The sequence below is a fragment of the Idiotropiscis lumnitzeri genome, chromosome 12 (genome assembly GCF_059441095.1).
Source record: "Idiotropiscis lumnitzeri isolate Australia: NSW breed Sydney's pygmy pipehorse chromosome 12, RoL_Ilum_1.0, whole genome shotgun sequence".
Lineage (NCBI taxonomy): Eukaryota > Metazoa > Chordata > Actinopteri > Syngnathiformes > Syngnathidae > Idiotropiscis > Idiotropiscis lumnitzeri.
In genome coordinates, this window is record NC_142402.1 from 12,561,366 (window position 1) to 12,582,559 (window position 21,194).

General features: G+C 41.1%; 1 protein-coding gene across 5 annotated transcripts in view; it reads left to right on the forward strand.

Annotated features, from left to right (window-relative positions):
- The window catches only part of ptprsb (protein tyrosine phosphatase receptor type Sb), an 85,518-nt gene that overhangs the window by 61,258 nt on the left and 3,066 nt on the right, over positions 1-21,194 (forward strand). For 4 of the 5 annotated variants that reach the window (XM_088311770.1, XM_088311773.1, XM_088311771.1 and 1 more), the window contains 17 exons: positions 3,670-3,764; positions 4,712-4,965; positions 7,229-7,316; positions 7,478-7,696; positions 8,399-8,556; positions 9,960-10,072; positions 12,476-12,573; positions 13,139-13,262; positions 13,746-13,921; positions 14,352-14,471; positions 15,150-15,304; positions 15,380-15,665; positions 16,513-16,691; positions 17,100-17,226; positions 19,123-19,248; positions 20,274-20,428; positions 20,499-20,634. In XM_088311770.1, coding sequence (XP_088167896.1) covers positions 3,670-3,764; positions 4,712-4,965; positions 7,229-7,316; positions 7,478-7,696; positions 8,399-8,556; positions 9,960-10,072; positions 12,476-12,573; positions 13,139-13,262; positions 13,746-13,921; positions 14,352-14,471; positions 15,150-15,304; positions 15,380-15,665; positions 16,513-16,691; positions 17,100-17,226; positions 19,123-19,248; positions 20,274-20,428; positions 20,499-20,634 — 2,609 coding nt within the window. Of the gene's footprint in view, positions 1-1,013; positions 1,208-1,334; positions 1,362-2,042; positions 2,161-2,309; positions 2,970-3,669; positions 3,765-4,711; positions 4,966-7,228; positions 7,317-7,477; positions 7,697-8,398; positions 8,557-9,959; positions 10,073-12,475; positions 12,574-13,138; positions 13,263-13,745; positions 13,922-14,351; positions 14,472-15,149; positions 15,305-15,379; positions 15,666-16,512; positions 16,692-17,099; positions 17,227-19,122; positions 19,249-20,273; positions 20,429-20,498; positions 20,635-21,194 lie in introns of all 5 variants that reach the window. The other variant, XM_088311775.1, reaches the window with a different exon arrangement.

The following is a 21,194-nucleotide window of genomic DNA, read 5'->3' on the forward strand; positions in this document are numbered from 1 at the left end:
AGTTGACTTCTCCTTTAACCTTAAATTTTCAATCAAGACCCGAGAAACTAAAAATTTCTAAGAAGCCAATTCATAACATTTAGTCATACACGAGCCACTTTGTACTCAGCATCTGTGCGATCATCGTTAGCTGGATAGTCACTTATTCACAATCACAGTTTTAATTGTTTAATTTAGTATCCATATTTTATAATACTTTGTTTTCTTCTCAATTAAATCTGCAGCTGACCAGCTAGCTGGCACTGAACTTAATGTAGCGGACCTGTCTTATGGGGTTTTATTGAAACAAATGAAGTTAGTTATCATAGTTGTTCTGTCTCTTATCTTTGATTTAAAACCATCACATCTCTTTTTTCACAATTGTATTAGAAACATAGTCCGAAAAACCAAATGTAATAGCCTTCAGAGCTCACCCGGTGGCCTCTGCAATGCTTATTGTAGCATACTTGCGGATTGCCAGGATAATGTGCAGTCCACAAAAAAATATATATTATCTTTCACAAACCACACAAATGGAAAACTACTTTCAAATGCAGATTCGTTGATTTGAACTGGCAAGAATTGTCAAGTTATGTTGCTGAAGTCTAAGCCAAGTCTCGTGAACAGCAAGTCAAAGTCATGGCGAGTCTTTCGTAAGGTAAGACTTAAGTCTGACTCGAGTCAAATCACGTGAGTTGAGTCACCCACCTCTGCTTCAGAGGTCCAACTGTTTTGCTCCATTTACTCCCAAGACCCAGAGGCGCTTAAAAGGGGTGTTACAAAAAAAAACATGCAGAATATTCATAGGAAGTTAAAAGTCATGGTGATTTGCATTTAAAGCATCATCAAAGTTTCCATCGTTAAATGTTGAGGGTTTGAGTTGGACAGTTTGTACATCAATTATCTTTACGCTTTACTATTAAAAATGTCAAAGAGTTACTCTGTTGTTGTGTTTTCCACTTTGGAAGTTCCACTGTTTACACTGATGTGTTATTACTGTGTAAGTAATGATTCGTGGATTTTTGCATGTGCAGTTCCCAGCGCAGCCCCTCGTCACATTGAGGTCAATCCTTTCAATTCCTCTGCGCTTCGGGTCACTTGGCGGCCCGTGTTGCCAAGGTTACGTCAAGGTCAGATTCGTGGTTACCAGGTGCACTACAGCCGTGTTGGCGGCAGTGAATCCCGAAATCTTCCTTGGATCAAAGATATCCTACTAGATGAGTCTCAGGTGACATCATCGTGAAAGAATCGAAATGTGATGAAGTGATGGTCAATTATTTGATGGTTAAATATCCTTCCGGTCTCGTCTCCTCTGTCTGGGTTGCCTGTCTGCTGTGTCTCGCCTGCCGGTTAAGATGGAGGAGGATGATTCCACTCAGTATGTGAGTGCACACTCTTCTTCTTCTTTATGAATTCAATATTTGTACATACAGAACCAGAATAATGCTCAATATAGTGCAAATCTGTCAAGGTTTCAATATCTAGCACTGATTAAACAAATATGTAAATGACACTTAATTTCTTCTGTATCCAATGGAAACTGCATTCAGATTCATACATGCATCCAACAAGTGTTGATGGAGTTTAAATGGTGATTTTTATGTTAACTGTAACGTGCTAACACATGAATTATCTTCTTTTTTTTTTACAGTGTTATAATATTTTTAATACATCCATTTACTTTAGCACTTAGAGTATTTGAGTAGCATTGTTTGTATATGAAGTTGATCCCGACTTGAGGACTGGTTGCCAGTCTTTATTTACCGATTACAATGCCATTGAAAATTTCACTTTAGGGTCATCAGTTTATGACAAGAGTTCTGCTCCTTCAGATGACACAATTGTAAAGTCATAACTACAGGAAATATTTGTATTCGCGGTTGAATATGAAACAATCCAATGAAAAGCAATAAGTGCAGCATGGCAATTTCTTGCTGCCTGTCCACCAAATGAGAATCACTGATTTAAGGTATTCACTTGACCTAACATTGATGTCTTTGCAATGTGGGTGGAAGGCTTGCCGTCAATTGTTTTTCATGCGACTTTGTGTTTTCCATTGCCAGGAGATGATTTTGGGAGGTCTAAAAGCAGAGACTTTGTATTCCGTGTCAGTGGCAGCATACACCACCAAAGGTGATGGAGCACATAGCAAAGCCAAGATGGTGAAGACCTCGGGGATGGGTAAGCACATGCTGAAGTAAATGCTTCTCAGTTTAGCCACATACAAGGAATTTTAAATTCAATCGCAGCAGCCAAATTGATTTAAATACTTAGGTAGTTAAATTGATTATTAAAACGAACTTTCTGCTTCTCACACTCGTCATTTGCAGTACCTGCCGCTCCCTGCCTGTGGGCACATTCGGGATTAGTTCCATCAGTGGTGCTTCGATGGGCTCCTCCGCTGGAATGCGCAGCGTCAGGCTCTGATGGCCAGAGGCTCCCTCTGGAAATCCAAGGCTACCGCCTCCAGTTTGGCCTGAAGAATGCCTCCCTGGAGACCACAATAGATTTCACAAAAGAGCGAAACTTCACCATCATAAACCTCTCCCCAGGCTCCACCTACGTCTTTGTGCTCTCTGCAAAGAGCCGAGCGGGTTACGGAGATGTAGTGCAGAGGGAAATAACAGTTCCTGTCATCCCACCCTCAGGATACCCCAAAATATCTGACTTTGTTAACGCCACATGCTGCTCCCTGCAGTTCTCCTGGCTCCCTCCTGACCAAGAGGAGAGCAATGGTGTCATCACCGAGTACAACCTAGCTTACAAAGAGACTACAGCCTCCAAACCCTCAAGCGTTCCAGGCTCCTTTTCATTACCGGCCGGCCGTGCTCCCCCACATGTGGTCACGCTGCCAGCGAGCCAATCTAGCTACACAATCCTGGGCCTCAATCACAGCACAGCCTACGAGGTGCAGCTCAGAGCCCACAACAAGGCAGGGCCCGGCCCCTTCAGCCCCTCTCTGGTGTGCCGAACCCTGGCCTTTGAAACAGGTAGAGTTGGCCTTCAGACCAGGAAACACCCTTGATCCAAGCACTGGTTCGACTGCTGCGGAATTCACACCGAAACACTTAACAATAAATGAAGGCCAGTTCTTACAGATTGACCCCACTCCCTCACCCCCCACTCCTGACCCCTCCCTCTTCGCCGTGCACCTCAGAGATGCTGAGAACAAGTCCGAGGAAAGCGACCAACCCCCTCAATCTCTTCCACTCACTCACTTACCTCCATCACCTACCCTTCACCAATGGAACGAGGCTGAATGTTAATGGCTGTTTGCTTCAAGAACACTGCTTATCACATTCCCTCAGGTAAAAGTCAATACAGGACTGTATCTAATCCACAAGGTAAGTGGACAGTTGAAATGAAGTGAAAACTCGGGCCTGGCGATTTGTTCAATCTGATGAACTCCACTGCCACATTATTTCAAGCCTTCGCTGACATGCCGACTTGGAAGTGCAACTAACGCAACTTTACACTCGGTGAATGTGGCATGTCACATTCCTGCTGCTGTGCTGTCGTTTCTGTTCCGACCACCATCCACTCTCCTCATCACCTGTCCATCCTCCTAACCACCTCGTCTCACCTGACTGACACCTTTTTTTTTTTTTTTCTTTACAGGTTCACAACGGGGAGACACAGTTGTTTCTTGAAATAAAATGCTCCACTGAGTGCTGTTTTCTTCTCTTTCAGACGTGCCGAGGAATTTTTCAGTCAATCTGGCCACGAGGACGAGTGTTCTTCTGACATGGGAGTTCCCGGAGAGCAGCAACCCATATCGCTTTAGTGTATGTCCGTCATTTTAAGCACCAACATATTTTTAATGATAGAATTAGTCACAAGCCAGCTAACGGGCACAATTTTTTACTATGTAGCCCTTTGGGTGAGATACCAAATTTAGCATCTTAATATGGACCCAGCATGCCTCACTATGGAGCAGTAGAAGCATCTAATTTCTCCCAGCCATATCACAAAACGGGAAAATGTCTTGTAATGAACTCTGAAAATTGTCAACAAGAGTGTTGTTGCTTTTCCAAGTAAATGCTCATGAAATAGAAATTCAACAATCATCCGAATGTTTTAATAGGGTTATTTTACTTTGCTTTCCTCAAAAATAATTGGCAAATAGAAAATTCTCTCACAAGATGTGGGCATGAAATGATTACAAGTTAAAGCTGTATTTAGTTCATATAGGACCTTACTCCAGCATTAAGGACTGAACCTGTGCTAGCTCATCTTGCATGAGAAAACCCCTGCAGTGATAGTGACTCATGCAACACCACACGCAGACAGGAACCAAAAACACTGTGGTTAGGGTAAAATGAAGTAGGATTTTATTTCGAGTCAGTTTTAGACTAATATATAACTTTTGATGTCTTTCATTAAGGTAAAAGTAACTTTATTCGTGTTGATCATTTCATACGCAAGGTAACTCAATGTGCTTCACATAATGGCATAAAAACAGGCAACATTTTAAAGGGAATTGATCTTAATCATATGGATGGGATTAAATTTTTTTAATTTTTAATCTAATTTTTAAAACATTTACTTTGGGGCTAAATTCAGTTTTTTTTTGCCTCTTATGCCATTCGCATGCAGCATAACAACTAAATTCTGATGCACCATGTTTGTTTTGAACTCTGGGCTCCACTAATTAGTTTTTTTTTTTTTTATAGATATAAATAATAATTATCGTCATCATTATACGTGCTGACCTCACTGACTCTTCCCTAAGGTGGAGTATAATCATCAAAGGATGGAGGTGGATGCTCGACTGAAGAAGGCGGTCATCCCGAACCTTCAACCCAACACGAGCTACGACTTCAAGATTACCGCACCCGAAGGCAACATGGGTGGCCTTCGCCACCGTATCACCGCCAAAACATCCCCGCCAATCACCATCCGCCGCCCGGAAATTGATCACACTCGGGATACAGAGACGACAGTCACTATAATTCTGCCATCACTGGAGTCTCGAACGCCTGTCAAGTAAGACTCAATGAGACGTTCCAACTTTGCAAACTTACAAGGCTGTGTCAGCGTGCAATCAGTTCTCTTTTTTTTTTTTTGTCTTTACATACAAATTAATTGATAGGGCATCAACCAATGAAGCTACATCCCAGGAAAAAAAACAACAGCATTCGCTTTGAAGGCCTGGTATAACAAATACACATATCTTGCAAATTTGCCACAACACTGTTGAGTGTTGTTAATTAAGATTTAAATTAAAAAGCCATTTGGTTTATAAAGTGAGGTTTGAAACTGGAGAAAAGTGCGTGGCTGTGTAAATTGAATGCGCTAAAAGTCGACAACAATGATTTGCCTTTGCAGGCCACATAAAATTAGGTGGTGGGCCGAATCTGGCCCCCAAACCTTGAGTTTGACACCTTTGCTGAACATGCACTATGAAATTGACTGATCTTCCATGATGTAAAATCATGTTAGGAGGAATCATGGAATGATATTCTGGCATCACTTTATTAAAAGTCCAGCTCTAAAATGTCCTTTATTGAAATATTTGGATAAGTAAAAACAGCATTTTCCCCCATTTAATACAATGTATTTTATTTTGTAATAAAATGATACATATTTGCTACAATAAGCAACGTGTTCCAAGTTAACTCGAGAAACAAAGTAAAAAACAACGATTAACATTTTTCTTCTAACGGTGACATTGTCCGATGAATGCTGAGCTATTTTTAGAGCAGTCCCGTAGGCTATACACGTTGTCCTTGTGGGCTAGCTCGTACCTGCAGAGCACAAGCACCATGTTTTTTTTGTTTTGTTTTTTTTTATTTATTTTTTTTAATATATATTTTTAGGACGGTATACAATAAACAGCACCAGTGTATGTATACTGGATTTGGTGCCTTTGCTCTTTCTCATCTTCCATCCGTGTTCTCTGCTCAGCCCTCCCCTCTCTGCTCAGCCGAGAAGGGAGAAAAAAAAGATGCAGGCCACTCGTAATTAGCTTCAAAGGTACGACTTGTTTAATGATCCCAAGCAGCCAATCCCATTGAAGTGCGATGTTGTCTGCTTTGGATTCCCCTTCAAAAAAAGAAAGCAAACACTCATTACCCGTCTCAATATTAATGGTAATTGAAACCTGAACTTTTTAGTTAACTAAAGTAAATCAAGTAAATCTCACTTTGAAAATGAAAAGTTACTGTGGATGATAATGATAAAATAAGCCCACAAGCCAATTTAAATTCAATGGTGGAAACTGGAGACTTATAGCAGCACGACAGTATGAGACACAGGGAATTGGACAGTTGGCGCTGCCCAATTCAACATTAACAATTTATCTATGCAGCTTTGTTGTCTCTGGTGAAACTATAAAAAAGCAGCCTTCATCAAATTGTTACTGCAGAGGCGTTTGTTATTGCGACTTTTCAGCTCTCCATCAATGTGGCTCTTGAGAAAGTCAGTCCACCTTTTCTTCATCTCCTCATTTGTGGCAAATTGCAACAAATGACGCCGAGCTGTTCTATAAATTGCAGAATATGCGAAAGGTGCAAAGCTAACTAGTTAGGTAAATGCATGTTGTAGTGCACCGGTGGCTAACTCCAGGCCCGGGGGCCAGATCTGGTCCACAACCTCATCTTATGTGGCCTGTTTCGAGCATATTTTCTTCTTTTTAACAACATTGAGAAATGAGATTTTGCTGTTTATTTGTTACTAACCCCGCTTTTAAAATAAATTGAAAAATTGTTGAACAATACAATACAATACAACTTTATTTGTATGGCGCATTTCAACGATTACTTATTGGCTTCTGATTTCAAAACTGGCTTTCCATCAATTTGTTGTGAGTATGTGATAACATAAGGTGATCATACATTTACATGGGTTTAACGCCATAACGGCCCTCTGAGGGAAACCATAACTACAATGTGGCCCGTCATCAAAAATGCGTTTGACACCCCTGCTGTAGTGGTGTAAATTAATAGTCGAGGAGGACTCATGCCAGCTGCCGAATTGTAACATCGGGCTCCATTTGAGTCATGCCCCAAAAAAATCAGGAGAAAAAAAAAAAAATGCTATATTGCTACAATTGAGTGCCATATGTCTCAGTCTTGCTGTCTTTATTTGTACATGTTGAATGTATTTAGAAACAACTCTCCAAATTCACCTAACAGATTTTTTAAAGGGTGCTTCCAATTGTGTAAATTGTCATAAATTGTAAAGGAAAGAAAAAGTCATTTTAATCATCTAATCTGTTGCATCATGCTTTACTTTTTAACCCCCACAGGAATATTTATGTTGTTGTGGTCCCATTGAGGAGGGCGCGAGGCGTCATCAGACACCTGAAGAGCCCAGACGAAATGGATCTGGAAGAGGTGAGAACCAGCAAAAAAAAATTTAAAAAATGTCCATTGATACAAAAAGTCAGAAAGGACCCATAAACACCCGCGCACCAAAAATGAGTTTGTATCATTCAAGTATTCGTCAGGTTTGGATGCATCATTTCTCTCCTCCTCTCTGCCGGCTCATGTCTCAGCTGTTAAAAGACATCAGTCAAAAACAGAGGGACTCTCGCCAGCAGAAGCAGGTGGACCTGCGTCGCGCTTACATCACAGCCCGCTTCACACCTGCCACCCTACCAGCCTTCTTCACCCTGGGGGACCAGCTGGACTACGGAGGCTTTGAGAATCGCGCATTAGAGCCCGGGCAGGAATACGTCTTCTTCATCCTGGCTGAACTCAACTCCACAACCGGGGTAAGAAAGCTGACATGTCGCATCTCTTTTCTCTCTTCCCTTGTGACCCCGCCCTCCCTTCCACCACCACCACCCAGCAGGCTGTCACGATGCATCCAGATCAATATGGCCTCACAGCTGCAACAATAAAATTTGTGTCAGTCAAGGTGTAGCCAGCAAAAGGCAATAACCTTCATGTATTTCCATCAACAGCACTAATAAAGATTGATTGGCGGCAGGAGAGATGTTGCCTCTTTGTGTGCGACTGCTAGATGTGAGCAATAAAATTGGAAAAGACATAAATATTCAGCTCCGAGACTTGTATGTATTTCGTTTGGTGTATTCCGGCCTCTAGCTGCTCTCCAAAATGCCACCTGAGCTAATAAAATACTCCATTGCTTTATAGCACTGTACGCTAACACATCTCTAATTAAATAAGTTATGCATTGTCTAAAAAGGCTGCGTTTAATTTTACTTTGTTATATTAACACGCCTACCCTATCCTCAGTTAAACCACTAAAATTTGCCTTCAAAAGCATTTGAGGGCAGTTATGGTAGATTTTAACTAGGTGAGTAGATAATAGTATTGATTTGTGAAAAATAATTAAATAAACAAACCAGATTTTGACCTGAAACATAGAATATGTATAACAATATTAACAGTATCTGAAGACTGCTTTTTTTTTTTTAAATCTCATATTGCACCTGCTTGTTTGTCAACAGAAGATGTACGTGGCCAGCCCTTACACAGATCCCGTGATCGCGCCAGATTCAGACCCCCAACCCCTGGATGCAGGTGACGGTCTCATCTGGGTCGTGGGACCGGTACTCGCAGTGGTTTTCATCATCTGCATCGTCATCGCTATTTTGCTCTACAAGAAGTAAGTTGAGCTGAAGAGCACCGTGAATTTGTCATATTGTTACACTTGAAGGTAGCACTTGTTAACGTGGATGAGGGATTTTCTTTTTTTTTTTTTTTGAACATGTTCATGACAATAAGAGTGTGATGGAAGTGTTGAAGTGTGGTTCTCAAACACGCTGAGTACCAACTTAAAAAAAACAAAAACAAATACCTGGTTCTCAAACACGCTGAGTACCAGCTAAAAAAAAAATTAAATAATAATACTTTGCTCTCCAAAACCACTATTGTGGCCAATCAAGCCAGATGTAGGTTTAATGAAAGTAAATCAAATGTATTACACATAAAAGTTAAACGGTTTACCTTATTATGTATTGCAAACAAACTGAATGGATAAAAGCAAACATATTGTGCTTAAAAGTTAAAGCCAACTAAACTAAACTAAACTAAAAATAAATAAATAAATAAAAAAATGGCGCCACTCTATAATGCAGTTTGAACATTTCATTCAGTGGTTCTTCTACGCACTACTCATTGTACTCATTCCACCTTTTGATGATTCCAGAGATAGATCAAAGTCTATTTATGACGATAATGTGATGTGACGTATAAAAAGGGGAGCTCCGAGAAGTATTCTTGGCGCCACCAGCGAATACGCTGTTTTTACCCTATAATTAAATGAATTATCTTGACGCTTATGCAGATCTCCCACATATTTAAGTAATTCTTACTAACAGAAACTAATAGCAGGCTACAGAAACGGCCAAAACATTTGAAAATAAGAAAACATGACACCCAAGACAGAACAGAAAAAAAAACAACTCATCATCAAGCATTGAATATTTTTTTTTTAAATGCTGAATAAAATATCATGTTAAAGACTGACAAATAATTGATGGATTTGCAACTTTATCTTGATTTGAATCTAAATGTATTTAATCCTTCCACCAAGTTAGTCTCTTACATATTTTGTAACTCGCTTTTTTTGCCAAATCATTGCTTAAAGCGCAAACATAGACTTTTGGTTGCTCAGGAAATGTGTTCCAGTTTGAAGTATGCTCAACCTTCATTCTGCTGCATGCCGTCTAGCTTTTGAATACTAATGCAGAATATTGATTTTCCTCTGTCTGTTTCCTTCCCTTTCTTTAATTATTCCTTCCCGGGCTCTTGTTTTACTGGAAACAGCAAACCTGACAGGTACGATTACAACAATGTCAAGCTCTTATTTTTAACCTTGTATCCGAAGCAATTACAGAACATAACGGCATGTTATTGTACTTTGCACGTAACAAGTCACATCTGTTCATGCATGTGCATTAAGACACCAGTGCTAATGCTAATGACGTGTCAGTGCTGAGTCTAATTTTCTCTGGCTGGATTTTTGCGTGTGCTAATTGCTCTCTTCATAATTGCTGTCTGGAGCAGCAAGCGCAAGGAGTCTGAGCCGGGAACCAAAAGTCTTCTGAGTAATGCCGAGATGATGGCCCATCACCCAACTGACCCCGTGGAGATGAGACGAATTAATTTTCAGACTCCAGGTATGGAATTTATACCCACACACGTGTTTTCTTCACAGCAAGTCACAACTGCAGTACCAACAATTCGGTCTTCAGTGGCCGTAGCATACAATGGATGTATAAAAAGTATACACACCCCGACTTTTTCCGTCACTGATTTGTCCTGCAACCTATACAACTCAATTAAAAAAAAACTAATTCAGAGGGAAAAGATGAAATGAAAAATTACCCGGTTGCATATTTACGCCCACTCTTTTGGAGTCTTGATCCATCAGTGTGCCACATCTTGTGTCAATATTTGACCACTCTTTGCAAAAGTACTCTCAGAACGGTTCATAATTGCCTCCGGTTTGACTTGGACCAAAGTTTCAGCTGAAGAAACATTTATAATGCTGACAACTCTTTGCTTCATTGTAAAGGTATCTTTCGGTGAGGGGCACTTTTGTATTTGTGCCAAATATACCTTTTAGAAATGAAGGCCCCAAAGTTCAATCTTGGTTTCATCATTTCCCTCATGCTTAGGAGATTTGAAAGTGTATTTTTGCTAAATTCCGCCAGGCTTGTTTTTCTTTATAAGACAATGCCTCCATCTTGCGACCCCATAGCCCAGATCTATAAAAGAAACATGGGAGAGTCATTACATGTCCTAATTAGCCAATACGTGCCAGCAATTCCTCAAAGTCCTTCAATGTTGCTGTTGGCTTCTTGGCAGCCTCCCTGACCAGTTTCCTTTTTGTTTTTCACCCGTGCCATATTTTCTCCACTTGATGTGGTCCACGGTGATTTAATACCTTGGTAATTTGTTTGTACCCTCCTCATGGCTGATACCTTTGAGCAATAAGACCCCACGGTTGCTATGGAAGCGCTCTGTGCACTAGACTCAAGCTATAAGATGTGACTACAAACATGTCTGGAAAAGCCAAATAGAACATCTGAACTTGATTTGGGGTTCATCAGAGGCCCTTTAAATGATGGGAAGTGTGTGATGACTCCGACTTAACACGCTATTGGGGCACTGGCCAGGAATCAAACCTGCGCCAAAATTTTTAACAATATTTAATCAATTTCAAATCCCTTGTGAGTAGGATGGGGGAGTTAAAAAAAAAAGGCAAATGAATAAACTGCACAATTTTACACAAGCACAAGTACAGTACATGCCTATATTTCAAACACAGAACCGTCTTGCTGTGAGACAACAGTACGAGCCACTCTTGATAAGCAAGCAAATCAGCCTGTCCCCTTGAGGTCAGCTTGGCCACTGTCCACGTTATACAGTCAGAGCACCATGACTGAGTCACCACAGTGCTGGAGAAAAGAAAAAAAAACGGATGCATGTCCACCCACTCGAATTGCAAGCGACAGCTTCCCTGAACAGAAGGAAATTAAAGAAATCCACCTCATCAGTCTTGAGCATTAACTTTGGAATTAACTTCAATTGCGAAGTGATACGAGCGAAGTTTGACTCATCTTAGCAATTAATCTTGCCAAGCAAGAGCCTACTGTGAAGTAACTACATTGCGTCGTCCGCTCGGGGTTCGGCGAGCCAACAACGCTGCCGGTTATGTGCTGCATGCACTGTCACTTCCTCCGCGCAACATTCAAAATAAGCAAAAGCCTTTCATGAACCAGTGATGCGCACAAGGTCCTTGTTGAAAATGTGTCGCGTTTCCATGGAGAAGATCTGAAGATGAAGGTTCGGCGCCCTTTTCTATGCAAAGTGAAGACTTTAAAATAAAGCACTTTAGCTGCTCTCTTCCATCATGAGAATTTTCTTTTTTGTATTCTCGTATGACAGCAGCCTTGAAGTGTCCTCCTTTCATCCCTTGTGATTTGTGCCTCCGTGATGCCCTGAATAGATGAAATTTGTTTCCCCGCTGATGATGTCTGAGGTCATTTAAGGCATGAGAGGCACATTATGTTGCGATTACCTGTGGGTGACGCACAAGCGGGTTGACTGATGGAATTGATTTGCATGACGTGCAAAACATGCATCTGGCTGCATTTGAGAGCAAGATTCCAATGATTAAAACGCGTTGGAATTGAAAAGCAGGATTTGATGTTGGCGCTATGCGTTCGCCTGCTGCGGAGACTCAGGACTCAGGGTGGTTGCTTCCTTTGTGTGCGCATGTTCAAACTCTCCTAATTAGCGTTCTGTCTGTGTTTGTTTTGTCGGCTCCGCTGCATCTCTGATGGCACACGAAGCAATTTATCAAAGTAAAACAATTTCAAAACAAACACGACTCACGCTCAACATTGATTTTCTGCCTCGGCGTCTTTTTTAATGATATGTGATGTTCCATGCATGTGCAATTATCCTCACATCTTCCTATGAGTGATGGTGACCCGCGATAATTTGGGGGAATTCGGACAAAGCCAAGGCGACCTCTGACCCATTTGCTCTGTCGCACGCTTGTTGTCATGCAGGAATGATGAGCCATCCTCCCATTCCCATCAGCGAGCTGGCTGAGCATATTGAGCTGATGAAAGCCAACGACAATCTCCGACTTTCCCAGGAATACGAGGTGAGACACCCATTTTGTTTTATGTGGATTAATGGCTGCGACATTATTGTTACTTCTACCCAGAGGTCCCGGAAGGGGGAGAAAAGCGATTTTAAGGGCATATCGTGACAATGACTTGCTTGACTAAAACTTATGAAAGACTCGACTTGACTTTGACTTGACAAGTCTTCTGTGGACAATTTGCATTTTAACCTGGTGTGCTATTCGGATTATTTTGAAATAAGTGTTTATATTGCTAATGTTACTGCAGGGACTGCACCTAAAAAAAAAAGTCAAACACAAATCGAAAGTATAAAAGTAGACAAGTTATTGCACTTGGTAAAATGTGGACAAGTGCTCTCTGAGTGTTCTACTCCATAGGTGTTAAGCCTTTTAAGCCGTCTCTTCATAAAGCAAAGGCTATTTAACATGTGTATCACTATGTCCAGACAAGCTTATGATTTATTCAGCAGTGCATTTTAGAACACATCTACTTTGTGAAGCTCACAATCATTCCACATCAACAAATCCACCATGAAATGATGTCTACAATCACTGTTATGTGAAATGTGCTTCCTTTTGCCAGTCCATTGACCCTGGGCAGCAATTCACTTGGGAGCATTCCAACTTGGAGGTCAACAAGCCCAAAAACCGCTATGCTAATGTGATAGCGTACGACCACACCAGAGTCGTCCTGGCACCCATAGAAGGTAAGCACGGGCTGGCAAAGGAGAGCTGCGCAGCGGATATTAAAGAGATTGGGATGCGGAAGAGACAGGCTGATGGATGAAAAGTGAAATTGCAGACATGGCTCTGGAGCCAAACAAACAAACAACGCAAGCGTGTTCAAATGCAACCACCACAGGAGAGATTTGATGTGGAATTCATGAGTGTACGGTTTTGTTTGAATGGCATCCACCGATGTCAAATTCATTTTCATCGTGGCTGCCCTCAGAGGACCGAATGAAACTGAAAACTATAAAATTGAAATTACGACACATTTATTGTGGATTTCACTATTGTACATTATTACCGCGACACTATTGTATAAAAAAAAAATGATATTCGATCTGTTTTAAAAGGCTCACAACAGGTCATTAATAAGGTGATTTATCGAGATTGATATCCAGTGCGCCCCATAAGACGATGTACCGGGAGCCCACCAATGTTCCTCAAATGTGTCTCGTTTGCAGGTGTCCTGGGTAGTGACTACATCAACGCCAACTACATTGACGGCTACAGAAAGCAAAATGCCTACATCGCCACCCAGGGCCCACTGGCTGAGACATTTGGTGACTTCTGGAGAATGGTGTGGGAGCAGCGGGCGGCCTCTGTTGTCATGATGACACGCTTGGAGGAGAAATCACGGGTTGGCCGGCTGTCCCTTATGAGCAACGTGGCATTTTATATGTAGTGCAGTAATCCCCGCAAAAAAAGAAAAAGAAAAATGCAATTAATTGATGCCAAAATCTGCCTTTTTTCATGAACAAAATCTCAAATATTTTCCTAAAAAAAAAAAAAATGTAACTTATATATAATATTAACCTTTTACCGATTATAGCGACATCTTGTGGCATCACAGGGTATTTCAGAAAGGCCACAAAAATATGCAAATAGGTGAGTTTTGCAATGAATAGCTGGGCAAACGTTCCACAAAATAAATAAATAAATAAATAAAATGCAAATAAATCAATAAATAAAATGCAAATTTGTGAATATGCGGAGGATCACTGTACCTTTACCATTGTTGAATTGAAATGTAATGATTTTGCTAATTCAAGCCCTTTATTCGTGTTTAGATAAAGTGCGACCAGTACTGGCCCAGTCGGGGCACAGACACATATGGGACAATCCAGGTAACACTGCTGGACACCATGGAACTGGCCACATTCTGCGTCCGCACATTTTCCCTCCATAAGGTAATAACTCGACGTCTTGCATCCTGATGACCTTTGTGCAATTTCCCTTTGATTAAACATGCAGTTATATATATTATTGTATACTGACGAGTAACATTATATCACAATGATTTTGTGCAGAGGATTAGACCGCAATACAATGATCAAACATGGCAGACTTGCAGCTATTTTTAGCTGCGATATAAATGTCATAGGATACTGTAATTATAAAATTTCTTGAGGCTGGGTATGTTTTGCGATTGTTAAAATGTTACAAATACACACCCAGAATATGGCCTGTTTTCTAAGTACTTTATGGACATTTCTCTTAGCTAAAAAAAAAAAAAGAGGCCATTAGCCTGGCCTTCATGGCGAGTTAAAGCAGGCCGACGTCCTTCTCTGGGGTGATGAGATTTGACCACTGTTAGTAGAAGAGTGCAACTCGGGCCGTCACACTAGCCTGTGTCTCTGTGGCCTACTTGCAAACACTGAAAGTAGGCCAACTGTGGCTTTTAAGTCTCGTATATATTTCTTAGTTTTTGACATTTCAAGCATCATACGAAGAATTGTTTATAAATGGAAAAAAATATGGACTCCAGTGTGACGGTGTGCCAGCTAAGCACAGACAATCCCAATCGTTTATAGCTTGCGTGTCCAAATTGAGTTTTTATTAAGATGACTATACTTTTTTCACATCAGAGTGGCAGCAGTGAACGACGAGAGGTGCGTCAGTTCCAGTTTACCGCCTGGCCAGATCACGGCGTTCCAGAGTACCCGACCCCATTCCTCAACTTCCTGCGTCGGGTCAAAGCCTGCAACCCTCCCGACGCCGGCCCCATCATCACGCACTGCAGGTAGTCCCACAAACCCAAACAGATAAGCGCTGTTTTCCCACTTTTGTGCGGCCTGACCTTTGGCTTCTCTCTCAGCGCTGGCGTCGGCCGCACCGGCTGCTTCATCGTCATCGACGCCATGCTGGAGCGCATCCGGCACGAGCGTACGGCCGATATCTACGGTCACGTTACCCTGATGCGCTCGCAGAGGAACTACATGGTGCAAACCGAGGACCAGTACAGCTTCATCCACGAGGCGCTGCTGGAGGCCGTGGCCTGCGGGAACACGGAGGTGGCCGCTAGGAGTCTCTACTCGTACATGCAGAAGTTGGCCAAAGTGGAGAGTGGCGAGCATGTCACCGGCATGGAGCTGGAGTTTAAGGTACAGGTCACACAAATAGATGACAGTATGACTGTTCCGCATTAATGTATCGTTATTGTACGACAAGGTAACTGTTTGAACCTTTTATTGAGCCAATTTGAAAATGAGGTTCAAATAACGTCAAAATTTCCATGCGGAATTTTAATAATAAAATAATTCATTCTCTCTTTGGGTGGGAAACTTCTATTTCAGTTGCAAAGGATTGTTGATTTTTTTTCTTTTTTTTTCCCAGTCATTGATAAAACTTCTCAAGTATTGTTCAATCGGTGACATCTGATTTATTATTGTTTAATCAGAGAATAAAGGTAAAAAATAAAAAATAAAGTGAAAGTTCAAAGATTTTCTGATAATTTCATGTTAACTAACACAATAATTAATTCAGTCTTTGTAAAACAACAGAAATTTTGCTGATTCAGCCAATGTTCTTAAATTATTTTCTTCGTTTTCGCTCATGAAATGGCAAAGTATGCAAAAACAGATTACGTTGAAAACCACAACATGCTTTCTTGAGTTTGAAGTGGAATTCTTTCAGGCTGACATGTAAGCCAAAATTTTTCTCTAAATCTTATTGAAGCTGGAGCCAAACCATGAAGTAGTGATAGATTTCTGCGATGTTTCACTTTGAAAATTCTGTTTCTGAAGATATATATGCGCCATGGCGACAGTGTGCGGTCATGTGACGGCCAGAATTAGTGTGATTGGTCAAATGGAGTCAATCGTCTCTTGTCACATTAAATTCATGAAACAAAGTCACGTGGCATGAATTTCTCTGAAGAACTAAATTAGATCACACTTCTGCATTTAGCTCCGTGCACTTTCTTAAATGATATATTTCCTCTCCATGCAGCGACTGGCCAACACCAAAGCCCACACGTCCCGTTTTGTCACAGCCAACCTCCCCTGCAACAAATTCAAGAATCGGCTCGTCAACATCATGCCCTACGAGACCACCCGTGTGTGTCTCCAGCCAATCAGAGGCCTGGAGGGGTCTGACTACATAAACGCCAGCTACATCGACGGTTACAGGTATGTTTACATGAAGAGAAACATTAATAGGACTTGGCCTCTTGTCGTCCGCTGATCTCTTGACGAGTGAATGCATCGGAAAGGTTTTCACCACAGTGCTTGCGCCTGTCACATCACGTCAGCGTTACCGTTACGGTTACCCGGCACTGTCCACGTCAAAAGATTGAGAGTAAAGATGATTCAGGCATCCAGACTGCTTAGAGACACACGCTTTGACTGTTCCACTTCTTGAGAAGAGAAAAGTTGTGCTCGGAAAGGTATTTCAGAGTTTGTGCATTCACTGGCAGCAATGTTAGGTTGCAGGATCACGTAAAAAAGGACGGAAAATCAGCTTTGGTACGATTTGTATAAAATCTCCATTTATTCTACAATATTTGTGAATATGTGTGTGTGTGCGTGTGTGAGTAGGCAGCAGAAAGGCTACATCGCCACCCAGGGTCCACTGGCAGAGACCACAGAAGACTTCTGGAGGATGCTGTGGGAGCACAATTCAACTATCGTGGTCATGCTCACTAAACTGAGAGAGATGGGTCGGGTAAGAATACACAAAAGTACACGATGAAATGCAGTTGCTCAACTCAAGCTCCATTTTTTTTTTCCCAATTCAGACTCAGTGGGGTAGTTTCCAGGATCCAAGGCACTAATGGGAGCTCATTAGTATTTACACATGCATTTGCTGCACCTGCATAATCTAATGGGATCCGCTACAAAACCTCCCCGTCAGCGATTCTTCCTCTAAAAACACAATGACTGAGCATTAGTCTTTTGATTGACTCTTTCAAAGAGGTGTTATTTTATAATCTGGTTATTACTCTAATGGAAGTGAGGCACAGCATTCATTTTGCAAACTACGCCAAACAAAACGTGCAAGACTCACTGTGGTGACACTTGACAGGATAAGCCAAAAGGTCACAACGGCAATCGTGTCGGAATTACGATTACGTAAGTGCAATTCTGCACTGTTACAAACTACTATCACAATAACAAACAAATTGTTAATAAAGCAACGTAGAGTGAGAGAGAGTGAGATTTAGAATGATTTTCAAAATCATTTTCCCATTATGAATGTAAGCACTTATCTTTCATTATATTCAATAAGAGCGTTTTGAACAATCATTATTACCCTTCTACGGTTAATTACGTCAAACAAAACTGAGCGTTATTATCTTCATAGAGGCAGATTAAATTAGTCATCATGAAATGATGTTTGTGTTTTTCATGAAGAAACACCTCGCAGGTAGTTGAAAACGATCGTGGTTAAAGAGTCTTTGAAGTGAAGCTAAATACGTTAAACATGTTTAAAGATAATTGCTGGAAACGTGCATACTCAAATTTGTTCTGGAGATATAGCAGTGAACTGTTTTTCATCATTTACATTATTATGGGGGCGTGCTTTCACCGTTTAATTTTTTTTTAATTTGCGGTGCTAGTGAGTGACAATATCTAAATTATTGATCTCTCACTCACATACACACACAAAATACTACACAAAGATTATTATAGTTAATGCAAATTTTTGAAATAACTAAAACTAAAATACAAAAACACACTTGTTTACAAAATAAAATAAAAATGAAAATCCTTTAAAAAATAATAATTGAAACTACATTTTACTTTTTTTAAATTTACTAAAACTAACTATGATTATAGCTAAAATGTCCTTAGCTTTCATCTGTGTCATTTAAGAAGAAGGAAGGTCAAACAGTCATTTGAGAATTGCAATTTAAATTCCTCTATTACACAGTACTTAATGTTTTTTTTTATTATTATTTTGCATTCTCCAAATACTATAAAAAAACTCAAATACTAAAACTTCTAAAAAAAATAAACTAAAACAGAGCATTTTCCCTCCCCCCCAAAAAAATAAAAATGCTCTAAAAACTGATTAAAACTAACATAATAATAAAAAAATTTAAAAAATCATCATGAAATTAAAACTATAACAAAATAATGATTAACTCTAATTGTAATAATATGAATTACAGTGGAACCTCGGTTCTCGAACGACTCTGAGTTCGAACAAATCGGAGTCCGAACAAAAAAATAGAGAAATTCTTGCTTCGCAGTTCGAACAAACATCGGCGTTCGAACGCCGGTGTGACGCGTGAGTGCGTAGGCGAGGGTGGGATGCTGAGCGGCGTACGGGTGTAGATCGCTCTCTTGCTCTCTTTTTGACCAACTGTTGTCGCGTGCGGACGTGCTGCGTTTTGCTCTCGCGTTTTATATAGGTGTACGAAGTGTTTTAGCCCCTAATCATGCCTCCAAAGAAAGTCAGTGCAAGCAGCAAAGGAATGGTTTCGGTGTTCGAACAATTCGCTTTTCGAACAGGGTTCTGGAACGGATTATGGTCGAGAACCGAGGTTCCACTGTATAACCCTTTCCTACACAGCCCACTAACAACACCAATTCCTTTCTGTGTGTCGTGTCTCAGGAGAAGTGTCACCAGTACTGGCCTGCTGAACGCTCCGCCAGGTACCAGTACTTTGTGGTGGACCCCATGGCCGAGTACAACATGCCCCAGTACATCCTGCGGGAGTTCAAAGTAACAGATGCCAGGGTGAGCTTATGTTCCGCATGTTTCAATTCTCCTTTGCATGTTCAAACAGCGGCATTAACACCACCTTGACTATTACGCCGTGTTCCCAATCTAACAACGCTGTACGGCGTCAGCGGCCCAAAGCAATGTCCTATCGACCTGCAAACCCGTGTTACCTCATTTGTATGTGAACGGGCGTATCGCAGCAAGCCACCTGTGATTGTTCATTCAGCCGTACCGTCGGATAAATAGCTGACAGCTCACATGCGCTTGTGAATGCACGTCCATGTGCGTGCCCAAGTGCCAGTCATAGATAAGTCCAGTTAAGCCTGTTCTGCCCAGACGCCGCATGGACAGATGCTGTATTGATCTCCATTAAAGAGGAGTCAGAAAGGCTGAGCGGAGGAGAAAAGATGTTATTGCCTCCCGAGTGCCTGACAATAGCAGACGTTTCAGTGGCAAGTTCACCACAGCCGCTGATCCAGGGTCAGATAACTGTAATCATTAGTGGACAAAAAGGAAATTGCCAGCCACAGTCTCGCTGACCAGTCGCTTCAACAAGAATACAAGAATATAGAATTTTTACAATACTCACGACAAACAGTAAGGCTGTATTTCTTCAAATGTGCCTTAATGAATACGTCATTTAGTACAGTGTTACGCAACATTTATTCACACAAGGCCAGCAGTCGGTTGAGTAGACGAAAATGTTACTCAAATTGAATAACTGACTTAAAGGGGAAGTCAACCCAAAAATGTTCTTGACAAGAATATGTTCTAAGCAGGCCGAAACAAGGCATCCTGATTAATATTGTGTTTGTGGAATATGAGTTCTGTGATTGGCTGGCACCCAGTCCGGGGTGTACCCCGCGTTCTGCCCGTACACGGGTGAATTTTGCTGCTTAACTCATATTGGACAAAGGACAAGCTGGTTTTACTGGACAGAGCATTCCATTTTGCTAACACACACCGAAACAGACACTTTTGTATCTGTGAAGTTTAAATGCGTGAAGTGCTTTAAAATTGCCTTACTAACTTACCCTCAGGATGGCCAATCACGAACGGTCCGTCAGTTCCAGTTCACTGACTGGCCCGAGCAAGGTGTGCCCAAATCCGGTGAAGGCTTCATCGATTTTATCGGCCAAGTGCACAAAACTAAGGAGCAATTTGGCCAGGATGGACCAATCAGTGTTCATTGCAGGTGAGATGTCGCACATTACAGTCCTCCTTCGGAAGGGAATCAGCTCAAATGATGGCTATTTTGTCTGCAGTGCTGGCGTGGGTCGGACGGGGGTCTTCATCACTTTGAGCATTGTGCTGGAGAGGATGCGCTATGAAGGGGCAGTGGACATTTTCCAGACTGTCAAAATGCTGCGGACACAGAGACCAGCCATGGTGCAGACTGAGGTACACTGGCATGTTCTTCTCATAGCAGCGTTCACAAATCTTTTTTGGGTTGTTATTTTTTTTTCACTGTACTCATTTTTTCCTTGGGAATAAAATCATATTAATTTTACACAAATCCGTATACATCTGAGCTTATAATTAAAATGCAACAATATCACTTTTTTTTCTGACCGGAGTACAAGAGTGTACTTACTGATATTGAGTACTAATACTTGCTAATGCCATTACATCTTGCAATTGTGAGGATAGTTTTCTATTTTAACTCATTTACTGCCATTGACGGCCAAAGACGTCAAAGATCCTTTTTTTTCTTTTTTTTTTTTTTTAACTCGGCTGGTCGTGAATGAGTTAATATTGATAGAAAAGAACACCAAACACTTTTCTTGAACATAAGTATTACTTAAATAAAACATTTATTACAACTTCTATTGAGTGACGTTTAAAAAATCAGCTGCTGTTATTTTATTTATTTTTTTTAGTTAGTTTTGCCGCACATTTCACTTAAATGTAACCTGTAGCACGAGGCATTTCAGTCCACGTGTTCCCATCCGTGTTTATTT